Source organism: Musca domestica, unplaced genomic scaffold (genome assembly GCF_030504385.1).
Source record: "Musca domestica strain aabys unplaced genomic scaffold, Musca_domestica.polishedcontigs.V.1.1 19, whole genome shotgun sequence".
NCBI lineage: Eukaryota > Metazoa > Arthropoda > Insecta > Diptera > Muscidae > Musca > Musca domestica.
Genome location: NW_026712245.1, coordinates 11,530,590 through 11,550,657, shown reverse-complemented (window position 1 = coordinate 11,550,657; position 20,068 = coordinate 11,530,590). Strand labels below are relative to the sequence as shown.

General features: G+C 33.9%; 2 protein-coding genes across 2 annotated transcripts in view; both read right to left on the bottom strand.

The window, feature by feature from the left end:
* Positions 1–20,068, bottom strand: part of LOC101888469 (probable serine/threonine-protein kinase DDB_G0280133) — a 226,970-nt gene that overhangs the window by 53,804 nt on the left and 153,098 nt on the right. The window lies entirely within an intron of this gene.
* Positions 2,349–5,164, bottom strand: LOC131802004 (uncharacterized). Its single transcript, XM_059121305.1, has 6 exons — positions 4,484–5,164; positions 4,290–4,411; positions 4,092–4,232; positions 3,820–4,032; positions 3,185–3,748; positions 2,349–3,118 (listed from the first exon to the last, which is right to left on the bottom strand). The coding sequence occupies exons 1-5, from the start codon at positions 4,785–4,787 to the stop codon at positions 3,200–3,202; spliced, it is 1,329 nt and encodes a 442-aa protein (XP_058977288.1). The 5' UTR covers positions 4,788–5,164; the 3' UTR covers positions 2,349–3,118; positions 3,185–3,199.

The following is a 20,068-nucleotide window of genomic DNA, read 5'->3' as shown; positions in this document are numbered from 1 at the left end:
CAACGCTTCGTTGTCAGATTGTCAACGCTCCGTTGTCGGATTGTCAACGCCCGTTGTCAGATTGAAATCAATGGTGGTCATTTTTTGATATCCGTTCCTTTTCCATTTTATACCCTTAGTAGAAGAAACGACATTTTTTGAAAAGTATTTTATTGAACGAAACCAATTACATAAATTCAATATAAATACATATTTGATTTAACAAAACAATTCGAATTACATATATTCAATGTATAGAAACAAATTAAATTAACTTAAATCTGAAATAAACTTTTCCATTATTCATAGGATATAAGTGAAATGGGTAAGTAATAAAATCTAAAATTGGTATTAAAAAAATTGTATCCTCATTCAGAGAACCAACTTCATACGATTGTAAATGGTAATCAAAGTTTTTAACTTTTACTTGGTTACATAAAATGTAAACATTTTCATTTTCAATTATTAAATGTTTAATTTTGAAAAGTTCAATTGCGGCATTATTTGTTGCTAAATAATAGTTTTTTTTATACCTAGTTCCCTTAAAAAAAATGTCATCAGACACTTTGCAATTTTGGTAATTTAAAACTGGCTTACTTTTTTTGTAACAATATTCCTCTTTTGCCAAATCTTCGATGGTATGCGTATTAATGATAACATTTGGTTCTAAGTTATCTTCGTGTTTTAATAAAAAATTGGAAAATTTCAATCCAGACTTAATAGATAATGAACGACAGGGATTTACTCTTGATGTAGTATTTCCTAAATAGGCTTTTGCTTCCTTGTGTTTAGCTTCGAATCTCATGCTCCAGAGATATTTAAGGGGACCACATTTTCGGATAGCTGTGGGATAGTGGACAAGAAAGTGGTGTTTCGGTTTTAACGAACCGTATAATGTTATATAAAGTGAATGGTGATCTCTAATTAATTCTTCCAATTTTATTAAATCGTCTTCTATATAACTTGGTCTTAAAAGTAAATCGATTATTTGTAATAATATTATAAAAACTTTCCAGTGATCGTTGGAGAAAGGAATTAAATCGCCTACCATTAAAGGTAAAAAATTAGTAAAACACATAGTTTCACTAGCTGTCATTTTTAAGTTATAGTTTTTCAATCTACATAAATCTAGTGGTCCAGATTTATTTCCCACTTCAATTTCTCCAAATTGGAATAAAGATTTTCTGCTGTTAATACAATCTAACGTAACAATATTTTCTTGAATCAGCCCGAGAATTACATTAGACATATCGTAGACACATATGCCCTCGAAAATGTCATGCATAATATCAAAACAAAAATTTTCAGTGACGTTAAAATTTGGTAAAGATTCGAAGATACACTTGTTTTTAATACCTGTTTCTTGAAAATTATTTTCCAATACATTTGAGTTGTAATTCTCTTGGTTTCTTAAACTATCTAAATGCTGAATTGCGTCGAATTGCATTTGGGACTTTTTTCTTCTACATACCCGGCAAAATCTTTTAGAGTTAAATGATTGCACGTAGCCTAAAATACTATTAACTGCTAAATTATCTCCAATAATTACACCTAAAATAAAATGCACCTTCTGAACACTTTGTTGAACACAAATTTCAACCCCTTCTTCTAGAATTTTTAACTCTTCTACAAGATTGTGAAATGAAACTTCATTTCCACGTTCTTTTAAATCCTTTGATGGTATAAACGCAGCAGTTAATATATAATCAAGTTTTGACAACAAGTGCTGTGGCATTGAAGGAAAGCTAATATAACAACCACATATGGAAAATGTATGGGTTCCAAGAGGATTATTAATTTGAAAATCATCCATGTAAAGGACATAGGGAATAACTAAATTGTACTGATATTTTAATAATTTAGTTTTATATAACTCACCGTTTGTAAAATTTTGTAAAACAGGTGAATTTAGGAATTTTTTGGAGTTTTCTAATGTCAAATCTAAGAGATTTGGAATTTTAAAAAGGGCACTTATCATGAATTTCAGTGGCATTATATAAATATTGGATAACTTTGGACCTAAACTGGGATTTCCGCTGATAACAATTTCCGAGACTTGATTGCTAATTACATAAACCTTTGGATCATCATAAAAGTTTAGTTCTTTTAAAATTTTTAAAAGTCTATATTCCGTTCTAGTTTCTTCGAAAGGATTTTTACAAAAGTTTAGTAAGTACCTTAAGTCTTCATAATTTGGATGATCAGTTATATATTTTTCAATTGTACATGAAATGGATGAAAGCAGAATTGAAACAGAATGTTGTATTTCTATAACATGATTTCTAGGCATATAGCTTTGACCATGTAATTGTAAAGACAGATATAAGGTTTTCTTTTTCAAAACATTTAAATCCTTTTCTATTGTATTGTTGTTAATAACAGTTTCACTGTTTGTATAATCATTTTCTTTTGATGATGACATTTCAACTGGCACATTAATGGCTTTAACCATTGGTGGAGCTTTTGTGTGATTCTTGTGAAGTTTTTCTAAATGAATTCTGAATGACGTAAATTTTGTAAATGTTTGCTTACAGTTGTCCTGAACGCATTGTACTTTTAAAAATTTAGTGGACATTAAATGGTCTGTTTTCAAATGAGCTATTAAAAGATTTGCCTTATCAAAATGCTTACGGCAACGAAAGCAAATATACATTTTGAATTGTACTTTAATTATTGTTGCAGAAATTAATAAGTGAAGTCAAATTAACTGATTTTATATCATATACAGTATTAATTTCATAAAAATATTTTTGGATAAAAATCCATGGAATTTGGCAGGCATTTGGATATTTTAAAGAAAGTGCATGAAAAATTTTAAAACATGTATCTAAACATTCGAGGAACGATTGAAATTTTAACAAATTGTGGTTAAAAAAAACATAAAAACCTTTTATATTCAAATCGGACAAACCCTCCACAATTATAAATGGCTGTATAGTTAATCCAGCATTGTAATACTTTTCAGTGACTGTATCAATTTGCCTTTTATAATCGTTAATTGTCGGTAGTCGCAGTACGAAACTTTCCTGCGAATCAGCTATTGTTACTTTTTTTCGTAATTTACCGTTTCCACATTTAAACCTAGCAGGTGATGGTAAAACTGAATTCAACAGTATTGCGTATATATAATCTTGAGCATCTGCAACCGAAATATAAAATAAATATTACTTTTAATGTTTATGATAAATCAGGAATTAAAATTTACCTATGCTGCTTGCCGTCAAAACATTTGCGAAGAGTTGTTTGCAATGTTCGTTATGAATATTTTTCCCATAATAATTGTAAATTTTTTTCTTAAATTGGTCCCATTTAGAAAGTAGAAGATTGCCTTTCTGTGGATACATAATATCGAAATCAATGTTGACCTAAAACGAAACATTAGTATCCATATACAAATAAATAGCTCATGGCTACTTACCAATTCTGAAGCTCTTGCATCGGACAACTTCGTCCATTCAAGGAGAAATGTATGGCTACTTATATTTTTTATATCTCTTTGCCGTATGTTAAAAGATCTTTTCCATTTTTCGCAGATCGATCCCCAATCATTACATTCTCTTAGTAAGGAAGCTTTCAATGAATTTTCAACTGATTCATCAATTTCGGGAACATCTTTGTTACAAAAATTAGGAGATGTGTGAGTTGCTGCTTTGCTTGTGCTAGGCTCGGAAATCAAAAGCTTTATTCTTTTGGACTTCTTGTTTCTATACTTGGCATAAAGTTTTCCGCTTGCGTTGTTCTTTCCTTTTCTTGAAATGTAATAATAATCCTAAAAATAAAGACATATTATAAGTTAAGAAACTACATAATCAGATACGTTGTTTATATTGTTAATCTTACCCTCATTTCGTTTTCAAGAGGAAAAACGGAACAAATTTCATCCAATATGCGCATATAGTCTTGAGTGTAAAGAGTAACATTGTTGGTTAAAATATCTTCAATAATTATATTAATTATATCATCTCTTTGCTCGTCACTTAATTTCTTATTAACGCTACTACATTCAAGCGCTAGTTTCCCCTTCGAGGTATGTGTTAACAATTCCGTTAGATCCTATATTAAATAAAAAAACTACATTAACTATGCTTACACAAATATTACTCTTACCTTACCTCTGACAAAATTCCTTTGGCTTTTGAGCAGTTCGAACCTGTAGTGTCGGGAGTACCAGGAGTACTTGCAGGTGTCTCGTTGCGTTTCCACCATTCACCTATTTTAGATGGAACTGACATAGTTTCGTCATCAATCCCGAGCTATTGTTATGACAATATTAATACTGAGTTCAACTCTGTAAAACAAATAATACGTACCTTTCGTTTTTTCCAAGCAAAGAGCTTTTCTCTGAATTCAACACGCAGTCCCAATGGTGGCACTGCTTCCTTTAAATCTTCTTTTTTCAAGTACTGCAAGCTGCGAAATGTTACATGTGATGCTAAAAGAACAAAAAAGAAAATTCTTTGTTAATTACACTGATTAACTGAAAAATTCATTTTTATTTACTTACCTTTTAATTGTTCAAAAAGCGACTCCATATTTATTCCTTTTAAGAACTCCCTTAACATATAATCGTCCTCATTGTTTTCCGCATCTTGACTGCTGCAATGGTTTGTATCGCGAACCACAACAATATTGCCATCGATTTCTAACAACTCACCAATGATATTTTGAGGATCTTGCGAATTATTATTCATTTTCAATAAATTTTTTGCACAATGCGTCCTTTCTCTTTCAATAACACGGAAAAAATGGTAAATATGCAGCCGATTGCACACGAGTAAAAAAAATGACAACGGTGGTGCATGATTCATACACGGTAGTTGCTAAAATGGCAACGATCGTGTACGATTCATGCACGTCGGTGTACAAAGTAACAACGGTGGTGCATCATTATGCAGGTGGTGGTGCATAATTCATACACGACCGGTGTCATATTGACAACGACCGTGTGTGAATCATGCACCACCGTTGTCATTTTTTACTCGTGTGTAATCGGCTGCAATTACCAATATTACAAATGGACAAATTAAGCACGGCTGTTGTTGGTACCGAAAGTTGACCACGTCTCGGTGTCAATTTGAGCACGTTCGTGCACAATTCACCAACAGCCGTTGTTGAAAAATATAACAACGGGTCGTTGCGAAAATGACAACATACGTGCTTGATTTCGCAACGGGATTTTTCCCTCAGTGTAGGATATTCTGCTCCAATTACCAACTAAATCATCATGTAAGGGTATCTCCTGGTTTTCCGAGGATCCGGTCCCAATTTTCAAACCAATTAGCAGTAATTTGAAAATTTGGGCAGAATCTTTGATAGAGCGCCAAATTTAACGAATTTTCGGAATAATTGATTTCACCATAAAACAAGTTTTAATATAGAACAGGGAATCTGGAATGGATTCTCTGCCGGGCCATAGCTATATATAAGGTGGCGCAATGACTTTGAGCGGGTGTAATGGCTCTTCGTGGGTTACACGCGGATTTTCGGTGCCCCAAAGTGTAAATTTTGCTTATATACGTGCCCGCTAAGTTGGAAATGGTGATTAAGGATGGTTTGAGGGTATGTTAGACGCGATTGGCGGTCAACAGCAAAAAGCTGATGCATGTATGGACTTTGTGCGGAAACATCTTTAAATCTTGTACCAAAATTCGCTGTAAAGACCCTTGACTGATATCCATTTGCGTGGCACGTCGTCTGGTCGATGTCGACGACGCTTCCATGACATCCTCGGCTACAACAGCAATATTCTCTGCAGAACGGATAGTCCGCGGTCTGCCACGCCAGACAGCATCATTTCATTCAAGCGGCTAGACGTCTTACTGTTTCAATAGTAGGCGTTGGAAGGCCAGAAAATCTGCGACGAAATTCACGATTGTTGGCCAATATTCCGCGTTCTGGAGCAGTGAAGCGTACAATTGTTTATAAACGTGTATTTCGCATGTGTTTCCTACAAAAATGTCAAAACAGAACTGACTTTAGGGGCCAATTGTAAAATGTATAGCATTTTCTGATAGAAGGATTACTTTTGCGCCACCTTGTATTTTGGATTGTTAATGGATATGCCGAATTCGGAATGAATTAAAGAAATCGCTCAAATTTTGGAGAAGCAGCCCCCATAAACATGCACAGCTTGCTTTCAAGCATTTCGTAGATGTTGACGAAATAGGTGCACGTTTTCATAGAGAATCTCCATACCTGTGTATGTTAAGTCAGAGAGTTCTTAGAATCGGGTTGGGAGCGAATCCTATTTACAACGTCTGCTTTTCTGTGGAGCAGGCATCCGTATGATAATTCCACTTCACATTCAAGCAACTCGATAAACTTGCTATTTTGGCTTGACCCTCTACACAAAAAATAACTTCTTTGAAGGTCCAAATTTTGGTTGTAACTGTGCCGCAACATTTTTGGTACTTAAACGTCTTCCAAATTGTAGTCAAATGCCTTTATTAACAAACTAAAAAAATAATTGTAGGCCCCATTTTCGGTATGGGTCCAATTTTACATTACCGCATCTTATTATGACTTCAGCAACGATTTTCTTGCAATTAAGATTTTTAATGAACCCGGATTCTGGATTTCGATGCTGCTATTTCTAATTGTTTTTTTCTTCTACGACCTGTTGTCACCGCCTTAAAATTCTTCCTCGTTATGTTAATGAAGTATTAAAATGAAATTCTAATATTAAAAATAAATAAGAAATTGCTTTATAGCAATTTGGTAAGTTTCATCATTCATTTCATCATTTCATGACCCAATTAAGTTCTGATCAAAATACACATTGTGTAAATATCATATAAACATTTTTCGACTGATTGGTAGACAGATTTCTGAATGGAATAACGTTTTTAATTCAGAATGTAATGTAATCTAGTTACTGATAATCTCCGACGTTTTGTATTCCGTTTATAGGTGATTTATTACAAAATTATCAATTTTCAATCAGTTAACTGGCAGCACTGAAAGGGATTTTTTTTTGAAATACCAGAAAGGTTAGACAATATAATTTAGGTGCGTCCATATTTCAAATGTAATGTAAAAAAGTAGTTTCTTTCTTCTCAAAAATATTTATTGGCCATTGCTTCTACAGAAGATGAAGTAGTGATAAGAATACAAGGCAACTTCCATCAAAGAAACCCTTGTGATATTAACATGAAAATCAATGAAACGGTAGGATGTGTAATTGAAATCTACGTTTGTAATACTAGCATCTGATAGCCAGCCATGCAGCCATCCAATATCAGTTGATGAGCCAGCCACATCTCTGACTTTTTTTTACAACAAAACTCATGTGGAAATGTTTAATAAAAACGCCTGCACGAATGCGTCTCATTTGCTCGAGTGGGTTTTGCTCACAAAAGGGCCCAGACTTCAATTATCATCTTTATCGTTAGGTATCCATATCACAAAGGCAGATGTGCTGCTGCCTTTATGGCCGCACCCAATTTCGTTTACATTTACATCTATCGCCCTCTTCGTATTTAATTTTCGTTCTCAGCTGAAAATAAAAATGATGAAGTACTTGTGAAGTGCATGCCTGCCTGTCAGTCTGCCTCCTTTAATGTTTCTTAACTCACTTCAAAACCGACTCATGTGTAGTAATACGGGTAATTCAGTTACTCTCTATCGCTCTCCAACCGACAGCATGGTATTAAATTTTGCGTCTGCTTGATGTTTGCACTTCAATTACTTCCATTTATTGGTCAGGTCAGTCTTATATTTTTTTCTTTTTCTGAAGTCTAGCTTAATTGACCTTTGGCCGGCTATGGTCTTTCATTTTTGGATTGATGCTCATCATCATCATTTTGTTTAATTCTGATGATACTTGGTGCAGGCTCTTTGTAATCATTTTCTTTCACCTTTTATGATTATGACGATGATGTCTGATGCTTTATTACATTTCTCAACAAATCGGTCTTTTTGTTCTGTTGGGGGTAATTATTGCTCTTACGTTTCACATACATAAGAGAGATTTTTTGTGTAACGTTGGAATGAAAAAAATCTTGAAATTGTAATGGATGTGTTAATACTAAGGATAATGTCTGGGTTGTTGGCTATACTTTTCAAATTGGTTGATTTTCAAATAAAGTTCAGTAATTTTTTCAATATATATATTTTTTTAATCCATAACACTGATTGGGAGAAATAATGTGGTGATTTTTTAGTCCATAGGAAAACATTCTTGTCCCCAGATTCCGCCTTAATTTGGAATTTATTTCAAGCTAAGAGATCGGTTCTGCCGTTTTGCGTCTTTAGTACCATTTCTATTTATTGGTCGAAAATGTAAAACACATTTTTGACACCTGCAGTGATCACCGTGATATTTCATATTTTTGTAATAACGTCATAAATCCGCATATTATTTTTTTTTTCGTCAGGAAACTATGCAAAATTTAGTTATTTTTGTAATTGTATTTTTCATAGAGGATATTTTCGCCTTCTTAGTACTTTGCTTAGTAAAAGCTCTTCACATACATTTTACAATTCTTTTTTTAGTTTTGTTTTCCTTTTTGTTCAGAGAGAACAAAAACCGTATTACCGTATTAAATGCAGAAAGATTCAAATAAACTTGGCCTAAAAATGTTATATTGATCGTTGAGAATATATGGTCCCTAAACTAAATGTATCACAAAGGGTTAAACTCCATTTTTAAGAAATATAAATCGCATACAAATCGAATTTCAAATTTAACAAATGTACTTCATTGACATATTTTTGGAACATCGTAGACTCCTAAACGACAAGTTGACTTTCCTCCAGATTTTCATAATTATTTCTCTACCCGTTCAACATTTGTAGTACCAAGGGGGGTGATATTCCTTAGCGGAACCAAAATTTAGAATTATTTTTCTCGAAATATGAGCGAAGGAAGTTCAAACACAGCATCGTAAATTTAGATAAGACAGATGTATAAAAGAGTTTATGGAAATTCGAACTTTAAGGTTACGAAAAGTTCTGAAATGAAATGAAATGAAAAAAAAATTGTTATCAAGGTAGGGTTAAAATAAGAATGTGGTTTTGGAAATATATGGGCCCATTGGTATTGGTATACTAGTATCTTCCTCGGCAAACTTAAAAATAAAAGATTTTGATTTTTTTGGTGTAAAACGTATACATTTTCTTATTATTCTTTTCGAAAAGGAAAAACTGAAAAAAATATTAAAAAAAGTCCTTGAAAGTCTGAAAAATCAAATCACAGGGACGAGGTAGAACTTCCAAAGTTTGTTTTTAGGTGCTGGTAATGATGATAACATCATTTGCCAAATTTTCTTCGAATCGGCAAGAATATAGATATAGCTCCCACATATAACTTTCATCCAATTTGAGATTTAGGCCCTTCAGAGTCCTAATATGAACCCTATAACAATGATAATTGGTACGATGTTACAGCTAAGAAATACTTTTGACACTTTTAGGTCGAAATCGGTTCAGATTTACATATAGCTCCCATATATACTCCCCTCATTTTTTTTTGTAAATGTTACACCAACCCTTCTAGTTTTGTCTTATTAAGTTGTTAAATTGTTTCTTGGATCATACGATAAAATTCCGTCAAGATCAAATCAATTCCTTGATAGCTATAGCTTATCATACATAAGTTTCAAGCGATTTTATATTTATAAGTTTTTGTTTGACACCAATAATAATATAAGGTTTTATTAAGTTGAAATGTCAGGAAATAGTGAAAAGAAAATATGGCATCTTCTGCTGCTCGGTATAAGGTGTTATGAACATAATCCCACTAATTTTTTATTCAAACGACTAACTTGAGAAAATAAGTTTTTGCCTCAAAACATGCTATCGGCCCATAGTGCGACATATGAAGTTTTAAGTAAAAATGTTTGTCAAACAGAACAAATTGTGTAGTTTGAGTACTGAAAACTCAAACCATAAAAAGTCCGATTTGGCAAAAACTTAACATATTTTTTGTATGTACTGAATTTTAATGGGAAATTGTTTTACATTATTGCCTTTCGCACAATATTTATTGCATTTAAATTGGCAGAGATGTTGCCGCATTACCACCAGATTTTAACAACCAATGTAAAATGCGACTTAACGTAATTGTCAAGTGACACACTTATTGGATAAACGTAATAAAGTAGAGAGTATATTAGGTTATGGAGAGGCCTGTAGGTAAATAAAATGAAATATAAGTTCAAAGCTCAATCAAATATTTTTATAATGGCTGTTTAATGTGAAGGAAAAATTTGAAGAAGTTTTCTGGGGTTGATGAAAACTCTTGATTAATATTTTAATATTTTGGAATATTTTTTATTCAATATTTTATTTATTTAGTTGAAGAATTATTTATTTACCTCTGTAGACATGATTTTTCATAAGGCCAAATTTTGGTATTTTTAAATTTTTATTTGCCACTGTAATTTTTTAAATTATTTATTTTCTTTATTGAAAATTTTTTTACGTGAAATTGTGTAATAATTGTCTTTTTTTGTAATCCGAAACAATTAAATTATTCACATTATAAATGATAATAATAAAGACATGATTCCACCGTTCGCATACTTGTCCGTACTTGTCTTGTGAACGAAAACAACAACCTTTAAAGATTGCCAAATGATGGTGAATGGAATGGAATCGGAGGATAACAGCAACAGTTGAAACAAGTTCCTCCATGGCAAATGCAAATGAGTTAGCATTCACGGGCGATGATGGTGGAGATGATGATGATGATGATGATTCGCTTGATGATGGTAAATGTTGTGAAACAAAAGCAGGGATTACTTATCGCGGATATTCAAAACATTTAACACAACATAATAAATGACAAGGAATATTCCACTTAATGCTGTTTAACATTCGAAATATTAGGTCAGACTGGCAGTGAATTACTTGCAAAATTTTGGATATCCGATTTTAAGGTAATTAATTACAATGTGATTGCATAAAAGCTTTCTCCGATCTGATAATGATAAATTTATGCCTGATCTTATATTTTACATATGGAAATCTTTATTTTATAATGCCTAAAAAAGGATTTACTAACTTCATATACAGGGTGAGATAAAAAAACTGCAACCAACTTCAGACTGCTGTCACTCGTCCGACAGCAGTTAAAATTATTCCAGTGACAACTCACTATGCTTCGAAAAGTAAAGAAGCAACTTGATCGAAACCCGCGTCGCAGTGGCCGAAAAGTGGCTCGTGAGCTGAACATATCGAATTATTCCATTCGGCAAAAATGAGCTCGGGATAAAGTCATTGAAATTTCAAAAAATGCAAGAACTTATACCGCAACAGAAAGAAAATAGACTCACAAGAAAAGATGCCGAATATTATCGCGAAAATATTCTGGAGGGAGTATTAAAGCGTTAGGCACGCAAACATTTTGGCCGCAGACCTTGGACATTCCAACAGGACTCAGCACGCGCCACCCTTGAATGATTACACAATAAGGTTCCTCGCTTAATATTCAGCACACAATGGCCACCAAAATCAAGGCCGTTTGAAGGCCATAATTCGTGCCAAAGGTGACCAATTCAAACAAATCTAAACTTATTCTAGAATGTGATGCTATTTCCGATATTTGCTTTCATTCAATAAAATTTAAAAAAAATTTAAAAATTATGGCGTTTGACTTTGTTGCCGTTTTTCAATCTCACCCTGTATATCATCACATAATTTTGGTTTACGTTGTCGGTTTCAGTAATTTAGTTTCTGATTTTTTAAAAACCTCAGAACTTTATTATTTATTTATATTCTGCTTTAAATATAAGGTTTATTGGTCACTTCCCGACTTAATATCTTTTTAAGAAACCCAGAACCTGTTGAAACTCAATTCTACTCTTTATTCATGAAAGTTTTTTTAACCAAGTTTGGCTTTGCCACAATTTATCTTACATTTGCCATTAAACATTAAAATAATATCTATTCCGCCCTGCAGATGCAAAAGCGTGCAAATGAACAATTAAGTTATGGTTAGGTTGATGATGGTGGCAAACAATGAAGGTGGCTATTAAATGCGGGTGTTAATTTTGAGTAGCCAAAGTAAAGGCCAAAAAACGGGCATACAATACAACTTAATTAAAAAAAATCAATTTTAGCGCCGCCCAACGATGGCAACACGTTTCATAATATTTTAATTAAAATTCAACACAACGCCACCACTTTGCCGCCATCAGTCTGATTGCTTGACCATATCATGGACGGACAGACGGAGAGACAGACAGACACCGGTAGGTATCACCACATCTCAGACATCATTCACCTGACAGGATAGAGTTTAATGCCACCATCCAGACAGCCGGCAAAATTTCAATGTCTCCGAAGGAGTTTCTTTGGGGTGTTGAGGAGCCACAGTGTCAGTCAAACGCCAAGTCTTTTTTAGACACGTTTCAGCGGAAAATTCCTGCCAAGGAACCAAGGAAAAGAAAAAAGGAAAAAAAAGAGGCATATTTGCACTTTGGAACCATAAATTGATAATTTAATTTAATGAGCTTTATTAATACAGGATAATTGCGATGTGTTGTGTTGTGCTGCCATTCAATGGGTAAACGTTTCGCAAATGAATAGCGTGCCACGACGTAGAGAAAGCCGAACAGACATTAATCATATCGGATATATGATTTCATAAAAACGAATTTAAATAAGCCTTCCTTCCTTCCTTTTTTGGCGAGCAAACAAAAAATGCAAGACAATTGTTGTCATTAATCAATGAAAATGTGAAAGCCTTGAGTTTTAATGTCGGTAATGAATGTAATTAATGGCATATTCAAGGCAAAAAACAGGGATGTTATTGCCAGTATAAAAGAGATTAAGAGAAGATTGCCGCCGAAAAGTATCAGACATTTAAAATGACAAACGACAATTTTAAATTTAGCTGTGCAAATTCAGATATACTTCCTAGACAAAATGCATTAGATAATATCTACGTTGATACGAGAGTACCAACGGGATCAGCTGGGTCATACTTTAGGCGGAAATTTTGGTTAAGATCTTTGAAAAAAAAAAAGAAATTGACCAATGAATTAAGTCAAATATGGGGTTCTGGATTCATTTCATGATGGTAATTGATTATGGTACGGACCAAAAAAGGCATAGAATTGAGCGATGTAGCCAGAAATGCCTTTCGAAGCCACTTCAATGGTGGCCCAACTGACAGAAAATGAGATTATCAAACAATATTCTCTAAAAATGTGTACAATTTTACTATTTCGGAGGGGGTCTGGCCCTCTGGACCACAAACCCTGCCTACGTCGGTGGAATTGAGCCGCATAGGCAAATTGTGGCTTAAGATATGCGTTTATCCACGAAACTCGTATACAATCTGACTTCTGACAGAAAGACAACGCCTTTGTGGAAGATATTTGGTCCAAACTTGGTACATCGTAATATTTTTGTCAAACTTAGATCGGGTTCGGAGATGGGCAATATCGGTCCACAGCTTCTGGTACCTCCTCGACAGGCCGAAATTTTCAAAAAATATATTTTCTGCACAAAAAGGGAAGCGATAATCCGATTTAGCTCCAACTTTGCAAATCCTAATATTTGCATCAGATCTAGTTCCGGTGCGAAAATGGACAATATCGATCTACTCTATCAAGTACCTTCCTCACGAAGGGTTAACATTTTGAATAATTATAACTCTTATTAAATGTGATGTAAGAGTCCGATTGTCTTCAAATTTCACACATCCCAATACTTTTATTAACCCAAGGTCTGGTGTTGGGATGAAATAATCGGTTCACTCCTTCAGGTATCTCCCCCACAAAAAAAGTCGATATTTTCAAAAAATATATATATATTTTTTTCTGCACAGAAAGAAAAGCAGCAATCCGATTTTGCTCCAATTTTACAAATCTAAATATTTACGTCAGTTTTAGGTCAGGTGCAAAAACGGATAATATCGGTAAACTCCACCAAGTACCTCCCCCATAAAAATTCGAAATTTTTGAATATCCACGACCCTCATAAAATGCGAAATGAACATACGATTCCATTTAGAATCTTTACATCTGAATATTTATATTAACACAGGATCTGTTGTAAAGACGGTAGAAATCGTGCCATTCCTTCTGGTATCTACTCCACAAAGGGTCAAAATTTTGAATATCGATGAAGATATCAACATCTGATTCAATTCAGTCAAGTGTGCCAAGTCATCCCAATATTTCCGTCAACACAAGATCTGTTATAAAGATGTTAGAGATCGGATCATTTCTTCTGGTATCTCCCCCACAAAGGGTCAAAATTTTGAATAACCAAAACGATCATAAAATCCGAAATAAGCATCCGGTTCTCTACTATTTTCACACATCCCATTATTTTTACTTACACGGACATATCGGCACTCCTTCTGGTACTTCCCCCACAAAAGGTTAACATTTTTGAAAAACAAAACGTCAAATAAACATCCAAAACTCTTCAAATTTCACACACACACCCAAAAATTTTTTCTAACTCAAAATCTTTGTGAAGATGATAGATATCTGGCAACCCCTTCTGATACCTCATTCACAAAGGATCCTAATTTCCAATACGTATCTCTTTCATAACTTCCGAAGTTGAAGTCGGCGAATTTATATAACTTGTTATATATAAATATTTTTATTAGCAAGAAATCTGAGATGGATATAGAATTTATGATTTCGCATAAAATTGTTCGATTTCCTTCAAATTTTCCACATACCAATATTTTTATCTGTATCAGATGAAGTATGTCTGTTACCTCACGCATATTTCCACATTTTCCAAAAATGTCCACATATCTTATATAAAGTATGGGAAGTAGTCGATATAGTCCAAATATGGCACGTTGTAATACTTATATCAGACTTAAGTCAGATACGAATTGGACAACATTATCCAACTGCTTCGGAACCTCCTCGAAAAGGGTCTACAGTGTGAAAAATCATAATTCAAGGCAGGGAAAATACATCTGTCGGCAAAACCGGCTGATAACAAGTTAAATATGTTAATATTTATAAATTTCTGGGATTAGGTATAATTAAGACTTTTGATGTATTCTTCGATGTTTGGTCGAATTTTATGACAAATCATTTTGTAGAATATTCTGATTCCCTATTATGGGAGATTTTTGAGTCTATTTTGAAAAAAGGACACAAATGATCTCTTTGGTGACTGCCTTGATATTAAAGTTGTTGACAAATTTAATCTTTGGGGGCCAGTTCGAGCGAGTATACTTCGATTTAATTTCTACTATTTTTTCCTGATGCTATCTTACCAAGTTCAATACTTTATATGCAGTTTTCAAACATTTCAAACATACCTGAAACGAAAGAGAAAAAATTATTATTTTTTGGTATTTATGTATAGATGAATTAATATAATTTATTTTCCCCAAATATACAATTATGGTTATTATTAAATATATACTATAAACTAACCGACTTTAATAATCTGCATGACTGCAATTACTATTTAACATCACATTATCACTCAAATATGCCAGTCAGCCAACCAACAAACCACCCAATTTGCTTTCATGTATTTCATTTTTAATTTAAATCCGATTTCGTTTGTTAGGCTTAATTAAATCCACTACCGTGCATTGAAAATCTTTTCCCTCTGAGCAATTAAATTAAATATTAAATGTCACAAAATTGTTGGCTTCCATTTATTCCCCTCTCCGCCACCTTGGCAAATAAATCAATTATTTATGTCATATTGACACAGGGCAAACAAACTAAATTGCAAAACCGCAAATAAACCGAAAATAATTAATCGTTTCGAAATTGTTAAATGTCAAGGAAAGACCAAAAACCGCACACCTTACCACCAACTGTCAAACTAATTCTAAAGTGAAGCCCGAAGTCAAACAAAATCGAACGCTTCCAAAGAGCCATGAGCCATAAGAACCATAAGAGCCAGAGCGATGCATTTCAAAATGCAAATATGCGAAAATAATGGGAATCGGGACAGGAAAGTGTGCTATTTTGGAGATTGTGACACAACTAACAATGAAGCCTCCATAAAGCAAACAACCACAAATGTGATTTTATTGACAGAATTATGATGGTTTCCACAGCTGATGTAACGTGTGGGCTATTGCATGTAATAAAGGATCTTAGATACGTAAATATTTTGTATCTAGTGATTTTTCAAATATTCCATGGAAATTTTCTGCATAGGTTTTTTTATATTTTTTTAAATATATTTATTGGTAAAACGTATGATTTATTTATAATTGATTGTCAAGTGGCACTAATGTAATAATTGCTCCAATCATCAGAATGCTTTAAGCATAAAGAAACCATAAATTTTAACCATTGTTATGCAATGTCCCGTATCAAAAATATGAGACGTGATTTTTACACTCACACACGTATGCAAATATTCTAATGTAATTGTCGTTATTTATGTACGCACAAATATTCCAATTTAAAGTGTCATTCATCAACGCAGAGGGATTTGGTGTGGTCGACGTAGAATACCGCTGACAAACGATTTTGGTTTTGGTTTCATGTTTAAGGTGTTGGCCAGAATGCATTTCAAATGCAAATAAATAAATACATTTTAGTTTTGTTTAGCCCCCTCCCCTTCCACCACAGAAACAACACCAATTTCAGATGGTCTAAATGCAAATTGAAATAATTTATTAAATTTATTTGTAAATGTCTATACAAATGCAAATTTAGCTGCTACATTGTGTAAATATGAGTTTTTGTTTTTGGTCATAAATCAAAAAAAGATGTTTTTGTTTTTATTGTTGTGAATATGCAATTACACTGTGATACAGGAAATTTTTTAGATCTGTGAAAAAATGTCTACACAAACCCCGAAATATACCACGTCATAATGTTTTCCCAGGTGTTGTATTTTCAAAGTTTAAGAGAACAAGTCAAACCATAAACTTTTTCACAAATATGTATGTAATATCGTCCTACTCAGACTCGTCTGTATCTGCCCTGAATATTTAACTCATTTCAATTTACTAGGAAAGCCTAAGTAACCATTCATTCCGTTGGTAACATTCCGAAATATTCGTTAAAGATCATATAAAGCAACTACAGCCTTGATCATACTAAAGGTCTATATCGATTCAGAGGCATACTCTATTTAATGTAGAGCTTTCCAATTCGACACAAAAGTTTATACAAGGCGAGATGAAAAAACTGCAACCAACTTCAGACTGCTGTCGTTCCACTCGTCCGATAGCTGTTAAAATTATTACAGTGATAGCTTATTATATTGTTTACAAGCGTACAAAACCATTTTTGAGAGAATTTTCCAGAAAAAAAAATTATTCGTGATGGAATTCAAGCGTGATTTTTTAAATTTGGCTGGAAAAACACAAGTTGCTATGGTTAGGGCATTCCAGCACCTAAAAGTGAATAAATCTTTTGTGTCTCGTACCATTCTCGTTACTGTGATACTGGTAGCGTAGCCCGAAATATACTCAAAATAGCTAAAGAGTTGCTTCGCTTGGCCGATAGTGGTGAACTGCCGAATTTGGTTTTCTCCGATGAGAAAACATTCGTTGTCCAGTGGCACAATGGCCACCAAAATTTCCGGGCAGTATTATGGAAAGCAAGATTGGCACTAAAAATACCAAATTGTCGATTACCTCAAGCAAGCGCTTCGCCGGGGCTGGGCCAAGTACCGCAAAACAACATTCGGGCAACGTGTGACGGTTTCATTGGCCGTTTGAAGGTCATAAATCGGGCCAAATGTGAATTTTAAATTTCTAAAATTTGATGCTATTTCCAACATTTTTTGCTTTCATTCAATAAAATTAAAAATTGTAAAAATTATGGCGTTTGAATTTTAGATAAACATAGTGGTACCTCAATACGTATATAAAGAGTGAATTGTACACTAAATGTCGTTGCCGAATCGACCAGTGTAAACATCAATTATCGCTTCGTCGAGATCACCTCTGTTACTCCAAAAACGATGCAGGTGTAAAGCCTTTTAAAATACAACTGGCACAAGAATCCATACGACCTATTTGGAGAATGGGCCCTTGCAAAATAGGCCGAAGATCCACTTTTTAATCGAAAAAAATGTTTTCCGGGACTAAAATCATTGTACACCTAATGCGTACATAAATAAGCAGAATTGCCGATTTTGGAATGACGATCTGACAAAAGCATTGCAAAAGCTACCAATGCATCCTGAAAATCACAGTTTGGTGCGATTTATGACTGGTGGCATCAGATATCTAGGCATCTTCGTAACAAAACTGTGAATGGTGAACACTACAGTGGGATGATATGTAATGTTTTTTTTTTTTGCCGAAAATGCAAAAGCTTGCAGAACATGATGTTTCAACAAGAAGGTACTACATACCACACAGTACGCGTAAGAATGACCTTATTAAGATACAAGTTCGGTGAAAACTTTATTTCATTCTCGGAATCGGTGGCCTAGATCGTGCGATTTAACGCCCTTAAACTCTTTGTGGGGCTATGTTAGAGATCATATTCATATTTATTTTTGGTATTGCCATTTTTTTAATAATTTATGTAGCATTGTGTTATTTATGTATGCATACATTTAGAATAGAATAATAGCCATGCAAATAATGTATGAATATATACTTTTTTATTTGGTCAACAAAAAAAACTCTCCTACAGTTTACATTATTTGCAAAACCCTATAGGGCAAATTACATCCTTTTTTGCATTTATTTTTTCAACTAATCACTCTTTTATGCCAATAAGTTTTTGGTCTGCTGTTGATGTTGTTGCAACCCTGCTGCTGCCACTACCCAAATCATTCAAAAGTCAAAATTAATATTGACTTTATGTTCGAAATGTATAACAACAAAATGTAATTTGTTCATGTCAGAAAACAAACCTCAAATCGTGATGACCACTGGACGGACCAACGGACGGACATTTCAAATAGTTGTACAACACACACCCGAACATGTGTACGTCCGAATGGGTGTTTGTTTGTATGTTGAGTAGGGCTTCCATTATCACCACACACATGGTGGTTATAACCATTTCCCATAGACCTCGAGGCATCAACTCGAAACCCATTATCCACTAAATACATTATGGGAGAAAGAGAACTGCTAAACGAGGAACATCAACACCTCCAGCATTGGAGTGTTAAAATGATGTTAATGTTTGGCATGTGTTCGTCGTTCATTCGTTCGTTCTCGTGGCTGTTTGTGGTGTGTTTTTCTGTTACTGTTGTCGCTGATGTTGGTGTTGATGTTAATGTTGTTTGTTGGTAATGCTGGCTGGCTGGCTAGCTGTTGTTGGGGTGATGTGAGCAACATAATTCGATTCTTTTTTTCGTAGCCAAACACACATTCCAATGCTGTTGAGTGGAAAGGATTTGATGACCATAATCGCTAATGGCATTTCTAATCTGATTTTTTGGATGACACCATCATCGGCCAGGCCATGGAATGAACATAATCGGCTTAAGCTGGGAACAAAATCGTACGTGTTATGCAAATCGTGAGAACTTTAGTGAAATTAACAACAAATAGCTTAAAATCATTGGAAATATGGCATTAGTTGAAGAGTGAAAATGCAATCATTTGAGAGTTAGGAAATATTGGACTGAGAATACTGACAGTGTTTTGGTTTGAGGAAAGGTCGATAAGGGCGTGCCAAACTCAAATCGGAAAATTTTGAAATAAAAAATAATTGCATGTTTCTAATCTATCCGGTGAATCGACGTTTATCATTCTCGTGATATTGTTTTTTATACCCTGCACCATTCTATGGAGGGTATATTAACCTTGTCATTCCGTTGTTAACTCCTCGAAATACTCATGTCAGATCCAACAAAGTATATATAATTTTGATCAGAGTAAAATTCTATGTCGATTAAGCGTTGTCTGCCTGTTGTAATCATGCTTTCATTCGAACGAACTGAGATAGAAGGGTAAAATTTTGCACACCTCCTGATATTCGGTATTTTGATGATTTTAGCGATAACCGGAATTATTTGAAATTTCGTAGTTGAAGTTTACAATGGATACTACAATGTATGTAAAAAAAGTGTATATGCAGGTTCACGAATCCGTATAGCACCCTTATAACGGCACCTCACAAAATTCGGTATTTTGATCATTTTAGCGACATTTTTCTTCCGGCATGGTTTAAAAATTTTAGTTTAAAGTTCGTAATGGTTACTACAACCT